General features: G+C 35.9%; 1 protein-coding gene across 2 annotated transcripts in view; it reads right to left on the bottom strand.

Annotated features, from left to right (window-relative positions):
* Positions 1-20,790, bottom strand: part of LOC150083689 (PAX3- and PAX7-binding protein 1) — a 188,769-nt gene that overhangs the window by 106,784 nt on the left and 61,195 nt on the right. For both annotated transcript variants that reach the window (XM_090378126.1, XM_090378125.1), the window contains exons 10-11: positions 16,531-16,633; positions 6,570-6,685 (exon numbers count right to left, since the gene is read on the bottom strand). In XM_090378126.1, the coding sequence (XP_090234252.1) occupies positions 6,570-6,685; positions 16,531-16,633 (219 nt within the window). The remainder of the gene's footprint in view (positions 1-6,569; positions 6,686-16,530; positions 16,634-20,790) is intronic.

The raw sequence follows: 20,790 nt of genomic DNA, 5'->3' as shown, positions 1-20,790 counted from the left end.
TTTACATTCGTATATAATGAGGTAACATCTAATGAGAATAAATTGTCATTGTCGCCGAGTCTACAGTCTTTAAGATTATTAAATAATGTATCGTAATTCTTAATTCCAAATTGTATAACCTGTCTAAAAGGTTTTATAATGTTATATACATGTGTGGCTAAGGCTGAAAATGCCGAGTTCCTGTAGGAAACAATAGGTCGAATCGGAAATCCAGGCTTGTGTAATTTTACCTGACCAAAAAGTGCAGGAATATTGTATGTTCTGGACTTCAATTCCTTCAACTGAACCATAGTAATGTAGTCGTTTTTACGATATGTGGTTAACGTTTTATTGTATTGATTTACCAAATTGGTAAACAGAGTCGGGTCCACTTCACAATAAGTGGAGGTATCAGATACAACTGAATCTAACTTATTAATATAATCATGTTTATCTAGTATTACCACTGTATCTCCTTTATCTGCCCTCTGTATAATAATGTCCTTATTTTCTCGAAGTTCTCGTAAAGCTGAACTGTCATGTGTATTCAATTTAGGAAGTCGCGTTTCTTTTATGTTATTCACCACTTGGTTAACTTGTTGAATAAATACATCTTTTTGTGGAACACTACGAAGTCCAAATTCAATATCAATTACGCATTGTTTTTTTGGCAGCTTTCGAGGTGGTAAATTATAATTTAATCCTTTGGATAAAAGTGAAACCTGGTCCTGCGATAGTGTACACGAGGAAAGATTTGTAACCTGTTGATATGTCGGTTCGTTGGATACTGGGTGAGGGGGTGTTCGTGAACTAGCCGACATATTCTGTGGTAGTGCGTTATGTGTCTGTGGGGGGGATGTCACCCAACTCGTGTGAACTTGGTCGCAAGCTCGCGACAATGTGTTAGAATTCGCATGAACGTGTCTTGAACTATTCGATAATGTTTGCAACTTATTAACGTGTCTGTTTTTTATTTCTGAGGCTTGTGCTTCCCGTCGCGAATCTATGGAGGTCTTCAATACAGACCAATCGTTCGGATGTAGATAATTTTTTAATTTATCGCGAAGCTTCCTAACCTGGGAAAGGTATTTTTGTTTATCCGAATATCGAGATTTTAAGGCAAGCTTAACAATATTACGTGATGTCGCCAGTGATAGTTGTTTTATGCCTGAAATTTTTTGATTTAAATTCACCCTGGCAAATTTCGGAACGATGTTGTTCCGAAATTTTTTAATGTTCGGCGGCCATATTTGATCTCCGATGCGTGGACCTTTACGCGCATGCGCAAAGACACATAATCACTATTTAAGTTGCAGGTTTAGCCGGATTCGGTAATTTTCAATCCTGTGATCACGACAGTCGGTCGAAAAGCATTGTCAGCTTCAGGAAGGAAAATCGTTTTGAATATTTTCGTTAGATTCTTTTAATTGCGTTAATTTGAATTTTAATTGTTTTGAATTGATTTTGAATTGTGTTAAATTGATTATTTAATTATTTATATTTTACTTTAATTATTTATATTTTACTTTAATGTACCGGTAAGTTGTCGATTTTTTCGTTTTTTCCGTTTTAATTTCTGGAGGGAATTATACGGAAGTGTTCCACGTACTATATTGAGGTAAACTCCTCTTATTAATTTACTAATATTATTATCAACGTAGAACATATTGAGTATTTCAGCTCTGATTCATACTATCTAATTAATTTTCAAACTCTTAGTGACGATTTCATTCACTTCCTGTCTCTCCAGTAGTATACAATCGATACACACAATTATGGGAGATTTTTTGAATGGCTTGGTACAAAATTACATTAAATCTACACTAAGGTACTCGGCCCAAAGTTACCATATTTCTTTCCTAAAATATTGCCTTCAAAACAACATCGTTCCGAAATTTGCCAGGGTGAATTTAAATCAAAAAATTTCAGGCATAAAACAACTATCACTGGCGACATCACGTAATATTGTTAAGCTTGCCTTAAAATCTCGATATTCGGATAAACAAAAATACCTTTCCCAGGTTAGGAAGCTTCGCGATAAATTAAAAAATTATCTACATCCGAACGATTGGTCTGTATTGAAGACCTCCATAGATTCGCGACGGGAAGCACAAGCCTCAGAAATAAAAAACAGACACGTTAATAAGTTGCAAACATTATCGAATAGTTCAAGACACGTTCATGCGAATTCTAACACATTGTCGCGAGCTTGCGACCAAGTTCACACGAGTTGGGTGACATCCCCCCCACAGACACATAACGCACTACCACAGAATATGTCGGCTAGTTCACGAACACCCCCTCACCCAGTATCCAACGAACCGACATATCAACAGGTTACAAATCTTTCCTCGTGTACACTATCGCAGGACCAGGTTTCACTTTTATCCAAAGGATTAAATTATAATTTACCACCTCGAAAGCTGCCAAAAAAACAATGCGTAATTGATATTGAATTTGGACTTCGTAGTGTTCCACAAAAAGATGTATTTATTCAACAAGTTAACCAAGTGGTGAATAACATAAAAGAAACGCGACTTCCTAAATTGAATACACATGACAGTTCAGCTTTACGAGAACTTCGAGAAAATAAGGACATTATTATACAGAGGGCAGATAAAGGAGATACAGTGGTAATACTAGATAAACATGATTATATTAATAAGTTAGATTCAGTTGTATCTGATACCTCCACTTATTGTGAAGTGGACCCGACTCTGTTTACCAATTTGGTAAATCAATACAATAAAACGTTAACCACATATCGTAAAAACGACTACATTACTATGGTTCAGTTGAAGGAATTGAAGTCCAGAACATACAATATTCCTGCACTTTTTGGTCAGGTAAAATTACACAAGCCTGGATTTCCGATTCGACTTATTGTTTCCTACAGGAACTCGGCATTTTCAGCCTTAGCCACACATGTATATAACATTATAAAACCTTTTAGACAGGTTATACAATTTGGAATTAAGAATTACGATACATTATTTAATAATCTTAAAGACTGTAGACTCGGCGACAATGACAATTTATTCTCATTAGATGTTACCTCATTATATACGAATGTAAACGTTGAATACACATTAGATATTACTTGGGATATATTAAATAAAAACTCGACACCGATTAATTATACGAAGCTGCCTATAAAGGAGATTTTTCACTTAATTAAACTATTAGTCGAGGCTAACTACATCACCTTTCGAGACAAGGTGTACAAACAAATTTTTGGATTACCCATGGGTTTGAGCCTGAGTGGCTTAATGTCAGAGATCTATCTCTCAACGATTGAGCAGATACATTTGACACCTTTTCGTCCCCGTATCACATACTATGGGAGGTATTTAGACGATGTTCTAGTTATTACCGATAGTAGTACTATCCAAGACATTTTACATTCGTTCAATAATATTCATTCTAGACTCAAATTTACATTGGAAAGGGAAGATACGGATACTAAGTCATTAAGCTTTCTAAATTTCAAGCTTACCCGGGACTCGAACAAAATACAATTTAGCATCTATCGAAAACCCACAAACACCGGTATGCTTCTACATTATAATAGCTACCACCCGTTCACCTACAAAAGATCGATTATCTTTAATCAATTTCTAAATGCCTATAAATATTCAACGACGGATTCTGCTTTAGACTCAGAAATACAAATATTAACTAGCAGATTCTTGAACAGGGGTTATCCCATTAACACAATAAATCGAATTAGGGTACAAGCTAAGGATAAGATACAAAATACTGCACCAATCAACAATAGTAATATCAAAAAATACTTTATTTCTGTCCCATATGTTGAACAGTGGCTGTTTGTTGTTTGTTATTTGGTTTTTAGGAGCATTAGCAACTAAGGCCATATTGCTCCGGGAGATGCGGTGGTCATTTCCTGACCTTTCCGCATCTTCCGTATTTGGTGGTGACGGGCTCGAACCCCGGTCTAATCAAGAAGCGTGTGCTACGCACCGCTGCTCCTTCCCACCTGGCTACGGAGGCGCCTTGAACAGTGGCACAAACAGCTTAACAGATTCTTTAAAGATACCGAATTTAAAATTATAGCTAGGCCTATACGGAAGTTACACACTATACTGAACAATCGCTCGGTTCTTTCGGCGTTCGCAACACAAATTAATGATCTAGTATACAACATTTCTTGCGGTGATTGCGACTCGTCTTATCAGGGTTCGACGCGGTTTTCTCTTAATATCCGTGTAAATCAACACGAAGCCTCAGTTCGTGCTTCTCGTTCAGCAGCGTCAGAATTAGCCTTTCATGCCATTAACGAAAAACATACTTTTTTATTTAACGAGGCCAAAATACTTAACGTTCAACGTAATTATACGCGACTATTAATTGCAGAAACCGTTGAAATTAAATTACACGAGAATTCTGTTAATGTTCGGCGGCCATATTTGATCTCCGATGCGTGGACCTTGACGCGCATGCGCGAAGACACATAATCACTATTTAAGTTGCAGGTTTAGCCGGATTCGGTAATTTTCATTCCTGTGATCACGACAGTCGGTCGAAAAGCATTGTCAGCTTCAGGAAGGAAAATCGTTTTGAATATTTTCGTTAGATTCTTTTAATTGCGTTAATTTGAATTTTAATTGTTTTGAATTGATTTTGAATTGTGTTAAATTGATTATTTAATTATTTATATTTTACTTTAATTATTTATATTTTACTTTAATGTACCGGTAAGTTGTCGATTTTTTCGTTTTTTCCGTTTTAATTTCTGGAGGGAATTATACGGAAGTGTTCCACGTACTATATTGAGGTAAACTCCTCTTATTAATTTACTAGTATTATTATAATAAATAATAATACATAGATATATGTATTATTATAATAAATAATAATACATATATCTATAATAATATATTTTTTACAGATATAACCATGGCAGAACCAAAGAAGAAATGTAGGTAGTATAGTATTGAATATTTAAAATATGGCTTCATTCCGTCACCTTGCAAACAAGCTATTACCAATGCGCCTGATTTGCCAAAACGTGTTTTCTAATGAATATATGAAACCTTCAAGATTAGGAGAGCAGCACTTGAAAAAAATTCATGCTGACAAGACAAAGTTTTAACTTATTTTCAAGTACTTCAAGACCAATTTTGCAAACAGCCGACGTTGTCAAGTATGTTTTCAGATGCATCAAAGCAAGAAAATGATGGATTACGTGCCTCTTACAACATTTCATTACTGACTGCCAAATCTTGAAAGCCACATACTACTGGTGAAGAATTAATTCTATAGAATCTCACTAACAGAATTAATTCTGTTAGTGAGATTCTATGTACCGTGTTGCACAAGCCAGCGACTGACATAATCAAGAAAATTCCTTTGAGCAATAATACAGTACAACGACAAATTGGGCAAGAATGTGGAAGACACATTATGCAATTTTTTGAGGACTACCCAATTTTCATTACAACTGGATGAATCAACTCTACCAGGGAATGAAGCCTTACTGTTAGCTTACGTTCGGTTTATAAAAGAAGAAAAATTAACTCAAGAGTTATTTGCCAGATTTGGTAACAGAGTTGATATTTCTTGTTGTGGAAGAGTTTTTTAAAGAAAAGGAGATTCCTCTTATGAATATAATGACAGCTGCAACTGATGCAGCTCTGTCATAGTGGGCTACCATCGTGGATTCATTGCACACTTAAAAAAGTCGGTGCCGAATGTAATGGCGGTGCATTGAGTGATTCATCGACAACATTTAGTTGCAAAAAAACTTAGTGATCGTTTGCATCGCTCATTGCAATACGTCATTACAGCAATTAACAAAATCAGAAACAATTCTCTCAATGACAGATTATTCAGTCAGTTGTGCATACAAAACAATGAAGAATTTAATCGTTTGCTACTCCACACTGAAGTTGTGAACTTCAGTGTGGAGTTCAAACACCAACTCCCCCCCCCCCACACACACACAACATCTCTCAACAGGCCTTTACAGGTTGCATAGGTTGCAGAGAGCAGCAGCAATCAATAAGCAGGGTTCCCTCCATTTCCATCCCAGCCGCCACATCACCTGAACTGATGCCAAGATCTATCAAGAACACTCTCTTTTCTGATAATTAAAATATTGTGAACAAGGTTTCCAAGCAGAAACCACAATTGTCCATCACTTTTGGATGTTTTAATTTGTCTCCCTAGCCACCAAGGGAGGCCTACAATTACATTTAACTTTTCCAAATTTTATGTCTACTATACATATCTGCTCAGATGAATTTGAAAAATTTCTCTATAAGCTTTTCAGAGCAGTATCGCCCATTAAATCTTCTTGTTTTTTTTTTAGAAATGTATCATAATTTTTTTTCCATAAGATATATGTTTGTAATAATATATTTAACATATATTGAAAATCAAGCACCAAAAAGTATTTTAAGTTAAATGTTTATTACTTAATAGAGTTATTACCTGAAATCTATTAAAATATCCCTTGACGAAAAAAAAAAACAACTAATGAACATTACTTTGTATTATAGTGTTTTAAACCCTTTCATAGCACTTATTCATTATTAAAAAAAAGACAATTAATTACTATGCTAACATACTTTTCTGATTTCTAAATTGGATTATGTCAAGTTCTGGTTCTTCATCATCTGAAGACATTCCCTCATGGTGCTTTACTGTTGTAATTTTAGTTTCTCTAGCCTTTCTTCTGCGCATCCTTAAAAAAAACATGGCAGAATTAATCTCAATATTTATGGACATATCTGGAAAATGATTATAAGATAAAGATTCATACTAAATTAAGAGACAAAAATTAATTTTAAGTTAACTACATATATGTGTGGTCTACCATACATTTCATTATTTTAAAATAAAACAAATGTATAAATATTATATCACATTTACATTCATGCTATCCACCTTATCGAGTAATATCATATAAATACTGTGAGATGAAGATCATTGCAGTACACTGTATTACATTTTTCTGTCTTTAATGTTTGAGGATGCTACCTTGTCTCTCCAGTGACAGCCAGAGTTTGGGCTTAAAAATGGCTGTTTTCCATGAGTTGACCCAAAGTTACTAATATTATAACTACAAAGAGAATCATTATTTACCAAAAAACTTGAAGGCACTATGGTGATCCTTTTCAGATGATGATGATGGTTATTTGATGTTTTATAACTGGCAATGTACAGCAGTTTCAGAGCTATCTGACTTATCAGAGAACAGGTATACTCAATTAGCAACCTTGTGCTGAACAGTGAATAAATATATTGAATCTAAAGGTATTAAATCGAATATCATTTCCATTATGTGTATAATATATAACCCATATTACTGGCTGCATTGGCTCAATGAAACAAATCAGTAAAGAAGCAGGGTATTATTTCAGTGTAGCTTTTAAATAGTCTGAGAACAGAAAAATACTCTGCATTATATTTTTCTGTCATTACAATCAGAGGTTTCACCTTCTTGGTAATTATTTAAAAAAAAAAACAATACTGCTAACTCAAGGATAGTGTAGTCATTTCTAAAGTAAGCATAGGTCCAACAAGTTCTGTCACTGGAGAGACAAGTGTTCCCAAAAAGTGAAGAGATAAAAAAAAAATGCAGAATAGCATTCTTTTCTCAAAATATTTCAATATCTGCACTGAAATAGTATCCAACTTCTTGACTAATCTTAATTTTTTTTTTTAATTTAATTTAATAGCTTTTTGAAAGGATTTTCTAAGAAAAAAATCTGTGAGGACATGTTGGAGCTATTACATTACAATTGTCCATCATACAGTACTATCATGAAGTGGGTTGCCAAATTCAAACGGGGTTGTGAAGTTTCCAAAGCTGAACCCTAGCCGATGACCTATAACTGTGTCAACCATAAAAAAAACAATGCAATTCATTAACTGATTTTAAAAGATCAAGTTGCAGAGAAAATAAAAATAACCAGTGAATCAGTCCATCACACTGATTCAAAAAGAACAGAGAATGAGCCAAAATAAGGAGATGAATTGTGCCAAGACAATTCTTGAGAAATTTGTCCAGGATTCAAACAAGTTTTCAGACAATTACTGGTCATGAATGATTTATTACTATGATTTAGAGACCAAAAATTTGGCCATGGAGTGTTTGACTTGTTCCAAGATGACCTTCAGATTACTTGTTTCTTGTATTGAAAAGCATTTAAAAGGTAGACAACATGAGACAAATAATAGTATTAGTATTAGCAATGGCCATATGGTGCAAGGAAGCCTATGGCTTATGCTACACCACCCAAAAATAAAAAATAAAATAATAATAATAAAATAAAATAAAAAAAAAAATAATAAAATAAAATGATAAGAATAAAATAATAATAAGAAAATTTTAAAAATATATATAATAATAATTAATAAATAAGATAAAAGGAAATGGACAACCTAAGCATTTCCCTCCTCCAATAGGTAATTATCCAGCTGACCTTTGAATTTTCCCAAACTGTCAGCCGCTACCACCCATGTAGGTAACTTATTCCGGTAATTTATAACTTGCTAGCTAAAATAAAATAAATTGCTCCCTGCAATCCAGTCTAAACAACTCTCCCCTCCCCCCGTAACTTGAAATTATGGCCCCTCGTTCTAGAATCATTTATAACCATGAAAATTTCATCCTTATTCATTTTGCTTACGCCTCTCAGAACCTTAAACACATCAACCAAGTCTCCTCTAAGGTGCCTAGTTTCCAAGCTCCGCAACCCACATATTCGAAGTCTTTCCTCATATGGATGCCCTTTTGCCGATCTCACCAGGTGAGTTACCCATCTCTGGACCCTTTCAAGAAGCACAATGTCTTTCTTTAGGTGCAGTCTCTATACCTGAACACAGTATTCCAAGTGTGGTCTAACAATAGCCTTATACAATGGGATTACGACGCCCTTATCTCTACTAGCAATTGTTCAATAAATCATCAATAGGACACCATGGGCTTCCTTGCAACCTGTCTACAATACTCAGAGAACTTCATGTCTGACCATATCATAACACCCAAGTCCCTTTCCTCCACTACCGGCTTTAGTTCAACTCCAAGTGTATAAGTTATTTTGGGGTTACTGTTCCCCAGGTGCAATACCTTACACTTTGCTGGATTAAAGCATAGCTGTCATTTTTCTGGCCATCCCTGAAGTCTATCTAGGTCATTCTGAAGAAGCTCTGCTTGTCAATAACTACTCTACCAATCTTTACATCATCTGCAAATTTAGACATCACGCCCTCTATCCCTTCATCGATGTCATTTATGAAAATCAAAAACAACAGTGGTCCTAATACTGATCCTTGGGGAACCCCACTTCTTACATCAACCCAATCTGAGGAATAACCATTTATCACAACCCTCTGCCTCCTGCCCCGAAGCCATCCAGCTATCCATCTAAGGATTTTCCCTGTGATTACAACCTGTTCCAGCTTATAAAGTAACTGCTCATGTGGGACTGAGTCAAATGCTTTGCTGAAATCCAAATAAACAATGTCGAAATTATTCCCAAAGTCCAGCTCTTGAATGACCCTATCAAATTAGCTAACCAGATTAGTTAAACATGATTTTCCCTTTACAAAACTATGCTGAGTATCCTTCAGAATTCCATTTCTATCTAAATGATCCCAAATTCCAACTTTGATCATTGTCTCCCTGATTTTCCCTACTACTGAAGTTAGACTAACTGGCCGGTAATTTCCCACTTCACTCTTAAAACTGCCCTTATGTACTGGAGATACATTGGCACTTTTCCAATCTAACGGAATCACTCCCGAGTCCAGTGATGCTTGCATAATTAGCCTCAATGGTTCAATGCACTCACCTGCCACCTCCCTTAAGATTACAGGGTATATGCCATCAACCCCAGGAGCCTTACTGGCCTGTAGGCTGAAAATTTTTTTCATTAAATAAACACGTGAAATTTCAATATCATTAATTACATTTTTTTCAGCTTCACTACCAAAATTTCTCATTGACACAGAGGGTTTTTCTTCTGTAAATATCAATGCAAAATAACTTGAGTTCATCTGCAACTTCAGCTGGAGTATCTAATACTATCCCACGTCCATTACATAAGGGTCCGATCTGGTTTGTCCTTCTCTTCTTTGCATTTATATATGTGAAGAATTCCTTATTCCCTCTCTTTGCTACCGATTTCTCATCTCATAATTTTGCCTTTGCCAGCCTAACCTTTCATGTGGCACTATTACAGATCAATTTATAGCTGTTACAGGCTTCGGTACTTTTTATTGTTTTGTAACTTTTCCATGCCGTCTTTTTCTGCTCAAGTAATCTGGCAACTTCATTATTCATCCAACTTGGAATCCTCCTCGTGGAATATTTTTTTAATGGTATATAAGCATTCAAGGCTTCTGGAATTAATGTTTTAAAGGGATACCATAATTCAATTGTAATCGCTTTCTGTGAGATATCAACCCAGTTAATAGAGGCCATGTAGCACCTTAAGGCATTGTAATTTCCTTTCCTGAAATTATAACCCATTCCTTTGCCTTTAACTACTGCTACCTCTCTCTCTCTCTCTCTCTCTTCATTGTCCACTGTAGAACTCCGTGATCACTTCCTTCTACTGGTTCCTGCACTGTCAGTCCTATTATGTCATCTGGTTCATGGGTGATGATGAGGTCTAGAGTATTCTTTTCCCTAATACTTTCCCTGACATGTTGATACAAATAACAATCATCTCGTTGATTTAAAAATTTTGTCCCCTGTGTGGAGTTTCCCTCCCATTTGCTCCAATCAATTAGAGGCAAATTAAAATCACCCATAATAAGACATTCATGCTTACTTGCCCATTCCATTTGCATGTAGAGGTGCTCATCATAATCTTCACAATCACCTGGCCTGTAGATTACTCCCACTCTCATTATACCTTTGCTTCCAACTATTTCATGCCATACAGATTCTATACTAGCATGTGAAATGTCTGAATCCAGGAAAGCTTTCGTCACACTCAGGCTGCTTTTGATAAGAAGCATGACCCCACCACCCCTTCTACCTTCCCTATCCTTCCTAAATACATTGTACATACCATACTGAAACTTGTCATCCTGGGTAGCACCACGTTTCCGTAAGCCCTATTATGTCAGTGTTACTTGTCCTAACCAGCAGTTCGAATTCACTCATTTTATTGATGACACTTCTGACATTACTGTATTAAGATTTAGTGTTCTTGTATAGTTAACTACCCTGACACACCCCTTAAAGTTATTTAAGCTTGCTTCCCTGGTATTAACTGCCCGCTCATTTGAAACGTTTCTGCCCTCAGAACATCTTGCTAATATGTTCTGTAGCAGAAACAAACAAGAACTCTTGAGGTATGTGCAAGCGTTAATGTGACCAATATTATCAGATAAATGCGTATCTATATTACCCTTGTCCTCCCAAACTAGCAGTTTCCCTGAACCTTTAAGGTATCCTCAATAATACTAGTAAAAACTCTTGCACCACCTTTGTTTAAATGTATCCCGTCTCTACAAAACAGATTCTTTCTACCCACAAGTGCGGACAAATTGATAGAAATTTCCCCTCAAAAGGCTTGCAGAGTTCTTCAAGTCTTAAGTTAATCCACAAGGCTTTCAGCATATAATCCCTCCTAACGTGCCTGGGCAGAATTGCAGACACATATACACTGTGACCTGACTCAGCATTTCTTCAGCATGGTCCTATATTTGTGTAACAAATCGTCAGATCGTGTATGTTTAATGTCATTAATCCCCACATGAATAACAATATTCTCTTTATCCTCCTTAAAATCTGACAATCTATTGGTGACATCATTAATAGTTGCTCCTGACAGACATACCCTGGTTCTAGTCCACCTATCCTTATTACAAAATATATTTCCCGTTTTCCTGACAATGGAGCCTCCTAAAAGAACTAAGTCCTTTTGAACCAGAGTAGTTTGCACTTGGTTATTCTGTTCTGGGGCCCAAATTGGGAGTGCCTCACTTGACATGTTGCTAGTCTTGAGTCCCTGACGAGCTCCCAGTTACATTATTCCCGAGGGCAAGTACCCGTTTTTTTTCAGCAACTCAAATTGTTCTAGCAATGCACCAAAATGTAACTTAAGATCGGTGACAAAGAAAAGAATCTTCAAGTGAGCTAGGATTCCAAGGTTGACTGGGTCAACCTTGGAATACACGTCACAGGTTTCTGCAAGGGATAAAATCATGACTCACATGGGAATCGCCATCGGCTATTTCCGTATGAGTCATGGTACCCTCTGACGAAAGACGATAACGATGCTACTCTTACAGTCAAGGAGTGGTTAGTCGATGAAGATGGTGGGTTCTATGTAAGGAGTCTAAAAAAGATGGGGGGAATGTTCCCAGATTGCACTATTCTTTCTATGGTTGGACAGAAACTTTTCAAACACACTTTGCACCCACATTAAACTATATTTTTGAAATTCCAGTATGAAAAAATTAAAGCAGACAAATTATAGTTAATAAAAGTATGTGGTATAGTGGTATTGATAAATTAATAAAAAAAACAGGAAAAGATAAGATAAAAAATTAACTTGGTGTTCACCTGTTCCAGGTTGTATGTAGCAACGTGTTCTCGTATGCTGATGTCACAGTTAATCCTGCCGAGGGTTGTAAAGAAGTAAGGTTTTTACTATTTTTTAAAAAATAGTGAAGTTAAAAAATTTAGGTTTGATTTATGCTATATTTTATTTTCTTCACCTTAAAGTAATTTTAGTTTTTTGTTAATTCCATCACTCCTTTTCAAGTCTCTAAGTTGGCAGTCAAATTGTAATTTTTACCTCAACTTATAGAATGGTTTTGTCCTGTACAATATAATGATATAAGTGCTTGCATGTTTTATTAGGAGTCTTTTATTCAAATGACAAAAATTTTCAGCTTGGTTAACAAAAGTTCTTTAATAGCCTGGAGGATTAATGTGTATGTTGCACGTAGCCTTTTTTGTGTACACAGCTATGAGCAAATTTGGTTTGCTGCCCTGACCCCATATTGTGAAGACCTTTGCTATGAGTTTCCTTGGCATTGCACTACTCTAATTGAAAGAAATGCTTCAATGAAGAAGTATATTACTTTTTATTTAAAGTGTATACCACTATACAGATCCAGTAAAAAGGTTTTTTCACATAAAAATAATTACATTTTTCAATCCTGCAAACCTGATAAGAAAAGTTTTAGAATTGTATCCTACCGATATATTTAATGTAGTTATGCCAAATCACTGGCACACATTTGTCTCAGCCAATACTAAATTATAAAAAAAAAGTGTCTATACAATTGCTATGTACAAGAAGAGGCTATCCAATATGTACAATGACTTTATACAGCTTTTATATCTAGAGGCTTTTGTCCTAGACAAACTATGCCAAGATTATTTGGTATTCTCTTGGATTGAGTCCCTTTATATAGACTAATGAGGGTTATAACAACAACAGTATATTTGCCCATTTTTACTAGTAGTTTGTAAATCAGAAACGGTTGAAAGAAAAAGTTTTGAAATTCAAAATTTTTTTTTTAATTCTTTAATCTTCTACACTTATTTTTTATGCACAATCTTCAAAATATTGTATTCATTAATAGATTAACAGTAGCTGCTGGCAGAGGTGAAAGCGATTCTTGCACTGCTTCTACTGGAATGAGCAGCAGCCTGGAAAACAAGGTGCCGGGGATTTCAGAGACTTCTGGGAGTAATTGCGGAACAAGTAAACACATGGGCTGTTTTAGGGTAGCTAAGAATAAGAACAGGTGCAAGTATACTTGCATGTACACCAATAGGAGTTAAATCTATAGTAAATAAATATGATGAATTTAAGGTGCTGGTCAAAACATCAAAGGCAGATATTGTGGTGGGATATCAGAGACGTGGTGTCACACAGATATAAGAAATGCAGAATTGGAATTTGGGGAGTACAATGTGTATAGGAAGGATAGATAGGATAGGAAGGGTTATGCTATTAGTTAAGAAACATAAAATCTAAGGAAGTACATCCAGTTGACATGGCTGGACAGTGCAGCGTTGAATCAGCACTGGGAAAGCAAAATTGAGAGTAGGAGTGTGCTAAAGGCCTAATGACTCTGATGAGTATAATGAGCAGCAGTACAGAGAAATAGAATGGGCCAGTACATCAGATTATCAGATTGTCTTATAAGGGGGGATTTTAATTTCCTAGATATTAACTGGAACTTGTGGGTTGGTCATTCGCATACTAGTAAGGCTTTTGGGGATTTATCGGATGATTGTTTTCTACAGTAGCATGTTCGGAAGGCAACCAGAGGGAGTAATACTCTTGATCTGATTATCAGTAGTGATTCTTCATGCATTAAGAATCTACAGATAAAGGAACCACTAGGTAGCAGTGATCACAGTATACTGATGTGGGATTTAGTCAAAGAGGTAACTACCATCAGGTGTAAAGGGAAGGGTTTTTGCTTTTGTAAAGGTGACTATAGGTCTGAGACAGTTTTCAAAGCCTATACAGTGCGACCAACTGATGATGTTACCAACAGCAAATTATAAATGGGAAGCATTCAAAGAATTAATCTTGGAAGCTACTAGGCCTAAATGGATGTCAGATGAATTACTGAGACATGTGGCAGAGAAGAAAAATGCATGGGATAATAAAATTAACAGGTGACACAGAAGCCTATGGAAGATATAAGCTGGTCTGTAATCAAGTCACAAAGGAGGTTAGGCAGGTAAAGGCAGATTACGAGAAATCTTTGGCAAAGGATGCAAAGAAAAACAGCAAAGAGTTCTTTATTTATGTAAACTCTAGAAGGAAGAGGACGAATCAGATTGGTCCACTTGATATCGATGGTTCAACTGTTGATGATTCTGCTCAGGAAGCTAAAAAACTGAATGATTATTTTGCATCTACATTTACACATGAGAAGTTATTCAGGGAGGGGAATACCAAAGGTGTATTAAACTATGGTAGTGAGTTAAATGATCTTTAATAACTGAGAGCAAAGTGGAGGAGAAATTGTTGAAGAAAAACATAAACAAGGCAGCTAGGGTGAATGGGATCTATCCTGTTATATTAAAGGAGGCAGCAAAGGAAGTAAGCAAACCCTTAGCCATAATTATGAGAGCTTCCTTGGACTCAGGGGAGGTACTTGTGGACTGGAGATGGGCAAATGTGACCCCAATTCACAAAGGAGGATCAAAGGGCGACACAAGTAATTATAGACCTGTTAGTTTAACTTCTGTTCCAGGAAAATTAATGGAGGCACTGCTTAAAGAAGCACTGCAGGATCATCTAGACAAGACTTCAGTTATAGCTCGGACACAGCATGGTTTTGTTAAGGGAAAGTCTTGCCTGACCAATTTGATTGGATACTATGATGTGGTCACAAAGGAACTGGATGCAGGGAATAACTTTGATATCATATATTTGCATCTTAGAAAGGCTTTTAATACTGTTGCATATGGAAGACTGCTGCACAAATTGGAGCAGTGTGGCATTGGAGGCAAATTGCTGCTATGGATAAAGGGATGGTTGAGTGGGAGAAGACAGAGTTGTAATTAATGGACACTGCTCTTCACGAACTAAAGTTATTAGTGGAGTCCTCCAGAGTTCAGTGTTGGGTCCACTGTTGTTTTCTGTATTTATTAATGATATTGATGAAGGTATATATCAGGTTTAATGTCTAAGTTTGCAGATGATACAGAGGTTAGCAGGGTTGTTAATGACACTAATGACAGTACACTACTGCAACAGGATCTAGAAATGTTGAGCAGATGGGATGAGAGGTGGCAACATTGAAAAATGTAAAGTACCACATATGGGTATCAGCAACCCCAGAGTAACATATCAACTGTGTGGTACTACACTCAGGGTGGTAGAGAATGAAAAGGACCTGGAGGTAATTGTGCAGTCAGATATGAAGTTCTCATGACAGTGCAGACAGGCTGCAAGAGTAGCTCATGGTGTCTTGTCAATGATATACAGGAAGTTTTCTAGAAGGGATAAGGGGGTGATTATTCCCTTGTATAAGGCAATGGTCAGGCCACACCTTGATTACTGTATACAGGTCTGTATGCCTCATTTTAGGAAGGAATGTAGAGCTGCTGGAACGAGTACAGAGAAGGGCAACAAGATTAGTAAATGGAACAAAGGGTTGCTCTTACAAAGAAAGGCTTAAGATTTGCAAATTACAGTGTCTGGTGACTAGGCACCTGAGAAGTGATCTGCTTGAGGTGTATAAGGCCTTGAATGGTTTGGGCAACCTCAAACCATTGCCCAGATTAATCACCCGAGGGAACATAAATTCAAATTGAGGAAAGACAGTTGTAAAATAGATATGCAGAAATTTGCCTTTAGCCAGTGTGTGGTTGATTGCTGGAACAAACTTCCATCTGTCATTGTAGAAGTTGACAGCTTAAATATAAATTCAAGTCAGAACTAGACAAATGTTTGGAGCGAATGAATGGGTGAAATGGGAAGGGGGTTTTTTTTTTTTTTTTTTTTTTTGGCTGATGCTGTATAAGCTTGCTTTCTTGCATCATATGCCTTTACTAATGCTAATATTTATAAAAGCAATTTTTACCTGCGCCCCTCACGTTCTGCTATCCTTCTGAGCCTTGCTTCATCCTTTTTACTATTACTTTTTTCATTTCCTATTTCAATACTTGAACCTCTAAGAACTTTATCTAATTCAATAAAGAAAACAAATATACTTTTTCAATAAATAATAGACAAATATAAAGTGAGGTAAGTTACAAACAAATGAAATATGTAAATTATATATATAAAAAAAAACTGCAACAATAAAAAAATTGCTTTAAAAGTAGAGGCATATTCAATGTTTTTATTCAATTCAAATTCAGTCGCACTGGGGGATGGGGGAGTCAACTTTGGACATATGACATTATCCATAATGATGTTACTGTCAACAGCCTAAACTGAATGATTGCCAAAACTGCATATGTCATTTGATATTGAGGGTAATATTTTAGTTACTGTCAGTAACTGGGAGTAGGGGATCCCCATACATAAAAACTTTAGTTTTTCCACCCTGCAAATCTAATAAGTTTTAGAATGATTATAACAACACACTGTGTATTCTTTATCACAAATTTTTTATGCAGGAAAACTTTTTACCTGGGAAATTCCTTATGCGGGAAAATAATACATTACAATATATAGAGGTGAAATCGGGGACTTAAGAAACCAAACCTAGTACAGGGAAAAACTTCTTATGTGGGAATTACTTATCCGGGTTCTACTGTATTATTTATTTAAAAATATTATATTTTTTATTATTTATAACTATATGGAAAAAAAATTAATACTATTAAATTGAAATGCATAACAAAGTCCAAGAAGATGTTTTTGTATTGTAGGTGCCACTTTAAACACAAAAACCATTTGTAAGGCAAAAATTAAACTACTACCTGAAAAATATACAGTAACAAAGCATCCCATTGATTATGTGTTAGTTTTAATAAACACTGCTGCTTTTAAATGTTTGCCACCACAAACATTTGTATAAATAAATTAAATTTGTGTGTGTGCGCATGCATGTACCCACAGGCACATGCTTATGTGTATTCCCCAAAAAGAAAATTTTCAGAATATTATATACCATGACTGCACACTGTTGCATTGGCACTAAGCAGCACAAAAGATTCGTCAACTCTGCACTAATATATCATAACTTAGCTGCCTTTCTGCTTTGTTTTAAGCTACAAATTAATTTTTATGTAAACATAAAAATGATAAATGATTAAACTAGCATATTAATGCTTTTATTCTTGTATAATTCTTCCACACACCACATTAGGATGCAAAGAACTGTAAATAATAAATCAGTTTTGTTTGTGCTTCAGAATAACCACATAGATTCTGAGGAGTTTTTGCCGTATGCATGGACAAAATATGTAACCAGTGGCTTTAGTGAGAGACCAGAAAGCACAGCTGCCATTGATTAAGTGAAAAGCTTTGTACTCTTGGCCCTTTTAAAATCAAGTGTGAATTTATTAACTCTTCAATAAATCTAATATTAAAAATAGCCAGAGTTTCTTTTCAATTTTTAATAACAGATTAGTAAGACACAGTAACTAGAAGTCACTGGGCTATAATTAATGTCAATATCACTCTTCAATAAACTAATTTTGTTCCATAATGTTTGTTTGTTATTTGGTTTTTAGGAGCATTAGCAACTAAGGCCACGCGGTGGTCATTCCCTGACCTTTCCGCATCTTCTGTATTTGGTGGTCATGGGCTCGAACCCCGGTCTAATCGAGAAGCGTGTGTTACACACTGCTGCTCCTGCCCACATGGCTATGGAGGCGCCTATAATGTGAATGAGTGTGCAAAGATTCCCACATGAAACTTCAACATATATAGAGAGTGTGATAATTTATGAATATTTCTCATTATTCTTATTATTTTTAACCTGGTTAGTATAACATCATTAACCTGCAGAGGGCACACCCATCCACCACTGAATCCAGTTCTAAATAAAAAATTAAATTTAAATATTACACTTAAATTAATCTCACAGACATAATTCTAATAGGTATTAGAATTGCCTCCAGTAGAGCCTTCAATTTCAAACTGCATTTCAAAACACTTTGGATTAGGATGAAAAAAGGCTGAGTATATCAAACCACTGGGAATGTTAACAAGAGCATCACCCGACTCCAAGATGATTCCCGTGGACTAGAGAATTGCTAAATGTCTCTCTAATCCACAAAGGTAGTGTTAAAGAGGAAGTAGATAACCATAGGCCAGTGAATCTAATGTGTAGTAGGAATGATTGTGAAGTCTATGATTAAGGATGCTATTCAGGATCATTTTGAATAGAACCTATCATGTGCTTGTTAAGAGGAGGTCATGCCTGACCAATCTGGTAAAGTACTATGATATAGTCATTAAATAATTGGATGCAGGCAACAATTTTGATATTATGTATATTCAGAGTTTAATAAAGCTTTTGATACAGTCTCCCTCATATAAACTAGAAGAAGTTACTGGTAAGATCCCATGCTGGATTGCAGGTTGACTAAATGATAGGAGACACAGGGTTCTCACAAAGGGTCAGTCTTCAGAGTGAACCAGCATAACAACAGGCCTCCAAGGATAGGTGCTGGGTCCCCTATTTCTAATTTTCATAAATAATATTGACAAGAGTATCCGAGGTAAACTATCGAAGTTTGCAGATGATTTGAAGGTGAAAAGTGTGGTTAACAATTCAAACCAGGCCATATTGCTTCAAAATGACTTGCATTGGTTGCATTTTGGGGAATACACATTGGTTGCATATCCAAAAAATGGCAACTAAAGTTTAATACAGTGGTACCTTGGTTTGTGAGCATAATTCGTTCCGGAAACGTGCTTGTAATCCAAAGCACTCGTATATCAAAGCAAATTTCCCCATAAGAAATAATGGAAACCCAGATGATTCGTTCCAAAACTCGAAAATATTCATATATTGTAAAAATGATTAATACAAAATACATACCTTTTTATATTTTTAATATTTAAATTTAATATACATAAAGCAATCGAATTTATTAATTATTGGGTAGGACGACTTTCACTGTCCCTAACGGAATCACTGCAATCTGTTGACTTTTTCTTTTTGTGTGACTTTAACAAGGAATCTTTCCAATGGCACTTGCTTTTGCCTCCTTTTGAGGATTTCAGAAATCAGATTCATCGCTCGCACTATTACAAAATGAGGAGGCACGCTTGATACACATAAACAAAGCTGCACGCGTGTAGCAACTGAATAAACACCGTAAAGGCAGAGATACACTATTAATTAACACCTCACATTTTACTAAAGCACATTTCGAGGGGTTCCTACCATAAAACAATAAAAACAATTTCCAGTTGCGTTCCTGCTAGTGGAATCTGTTATAAACTGGTAGTAAACTCGATCTAATTGCATTTGCGATTATACTAGCTGGAATTGTTGGTTTTCACGTTATTATGGTGAAATGTGTTTCCCCTTCACGGATATAAAAAACCATAAATATATTTTCAAAATCTTCTCTTCATTCCTATCGGGTTGCGGTGATTCTGCGTTCGACTGCCATTTCTTGTAAACACAAAGGCGAATCGTGCATAGGCGAATTCGGTTCGTGTTATATAAGATATCATCGAATTCGTGTAGTGTAAACACGTGTTATACGAGGACTGACTGTACTCGTATTGCAAGACCTCGCTCGTTTATCAAGTTAAAATTTATTAAAAATTTTTGCTCGTCTTGCAAAACACTCGCATACCAAGTTACTCGTAATCCAAGGTACCACTGTACACCTAAATATAAGGCTATGTATTTGGGATAAAAAAAAATCCTGAAGTTGCACTTAAGTTAAAAGGAGAGGAGCTAAAAGTGGTTCAATATGAAAAAGACTTAGGTGTTATGATTGAATATGATATGAAATTTGACATGCAGTACAAGCAAACACTTAGGAAAGCACATGGTACCCCTGTCTGTGATTAATAGGGTTGCTAACATGGTTAGACAATATTAAATTCAAGGTTGGAGACTACACCTAAAAAAAAAAAGACGTAGAACTTCTGGTGAGAGATTCAGAGAAGGTGACCAGATTGGTGATGATTGCAAATTGATGCATATATGAAGAATGGCTTAGACGGTATGGACTGCAAGTCTGAAAATTTGACATCTAAGGGGGAAGAATTGAGGTGTATTATGCACTATAGGGATTGAGTAAAATGAATGAGGAAGGTCTGTTCTTACTTGTAGGTGAAGCTCAAACCAAGGGACACAAATATAAAATAGTGGAAGACTGGATCTCATCAGTTCACCTATAGGCAGCAGGTTGTCAAATAT

This window comes from Mastigoproctus giganteus, chromosome 7 (assembly GCF_048544385.1).
Source record: "Mastigoproctus giganteus isolate SK-2022 chromosome 7, ASM4854438v1, whole genome shotgun sequence".
Classification (NCBI taxonomy): domain Eukaryota; kingdom Metazoa; phylum Arthropoda; class Arachnida; order Uropygi; family Thelyphonidae; genus Mastigoproctus; species Mastigoproctus giganteus.
The sequence above is the reverse complement of the archived record's forward strand: the minus strand, read 5'-3'. Positions and strand labels throughout refer to the sequence as shown.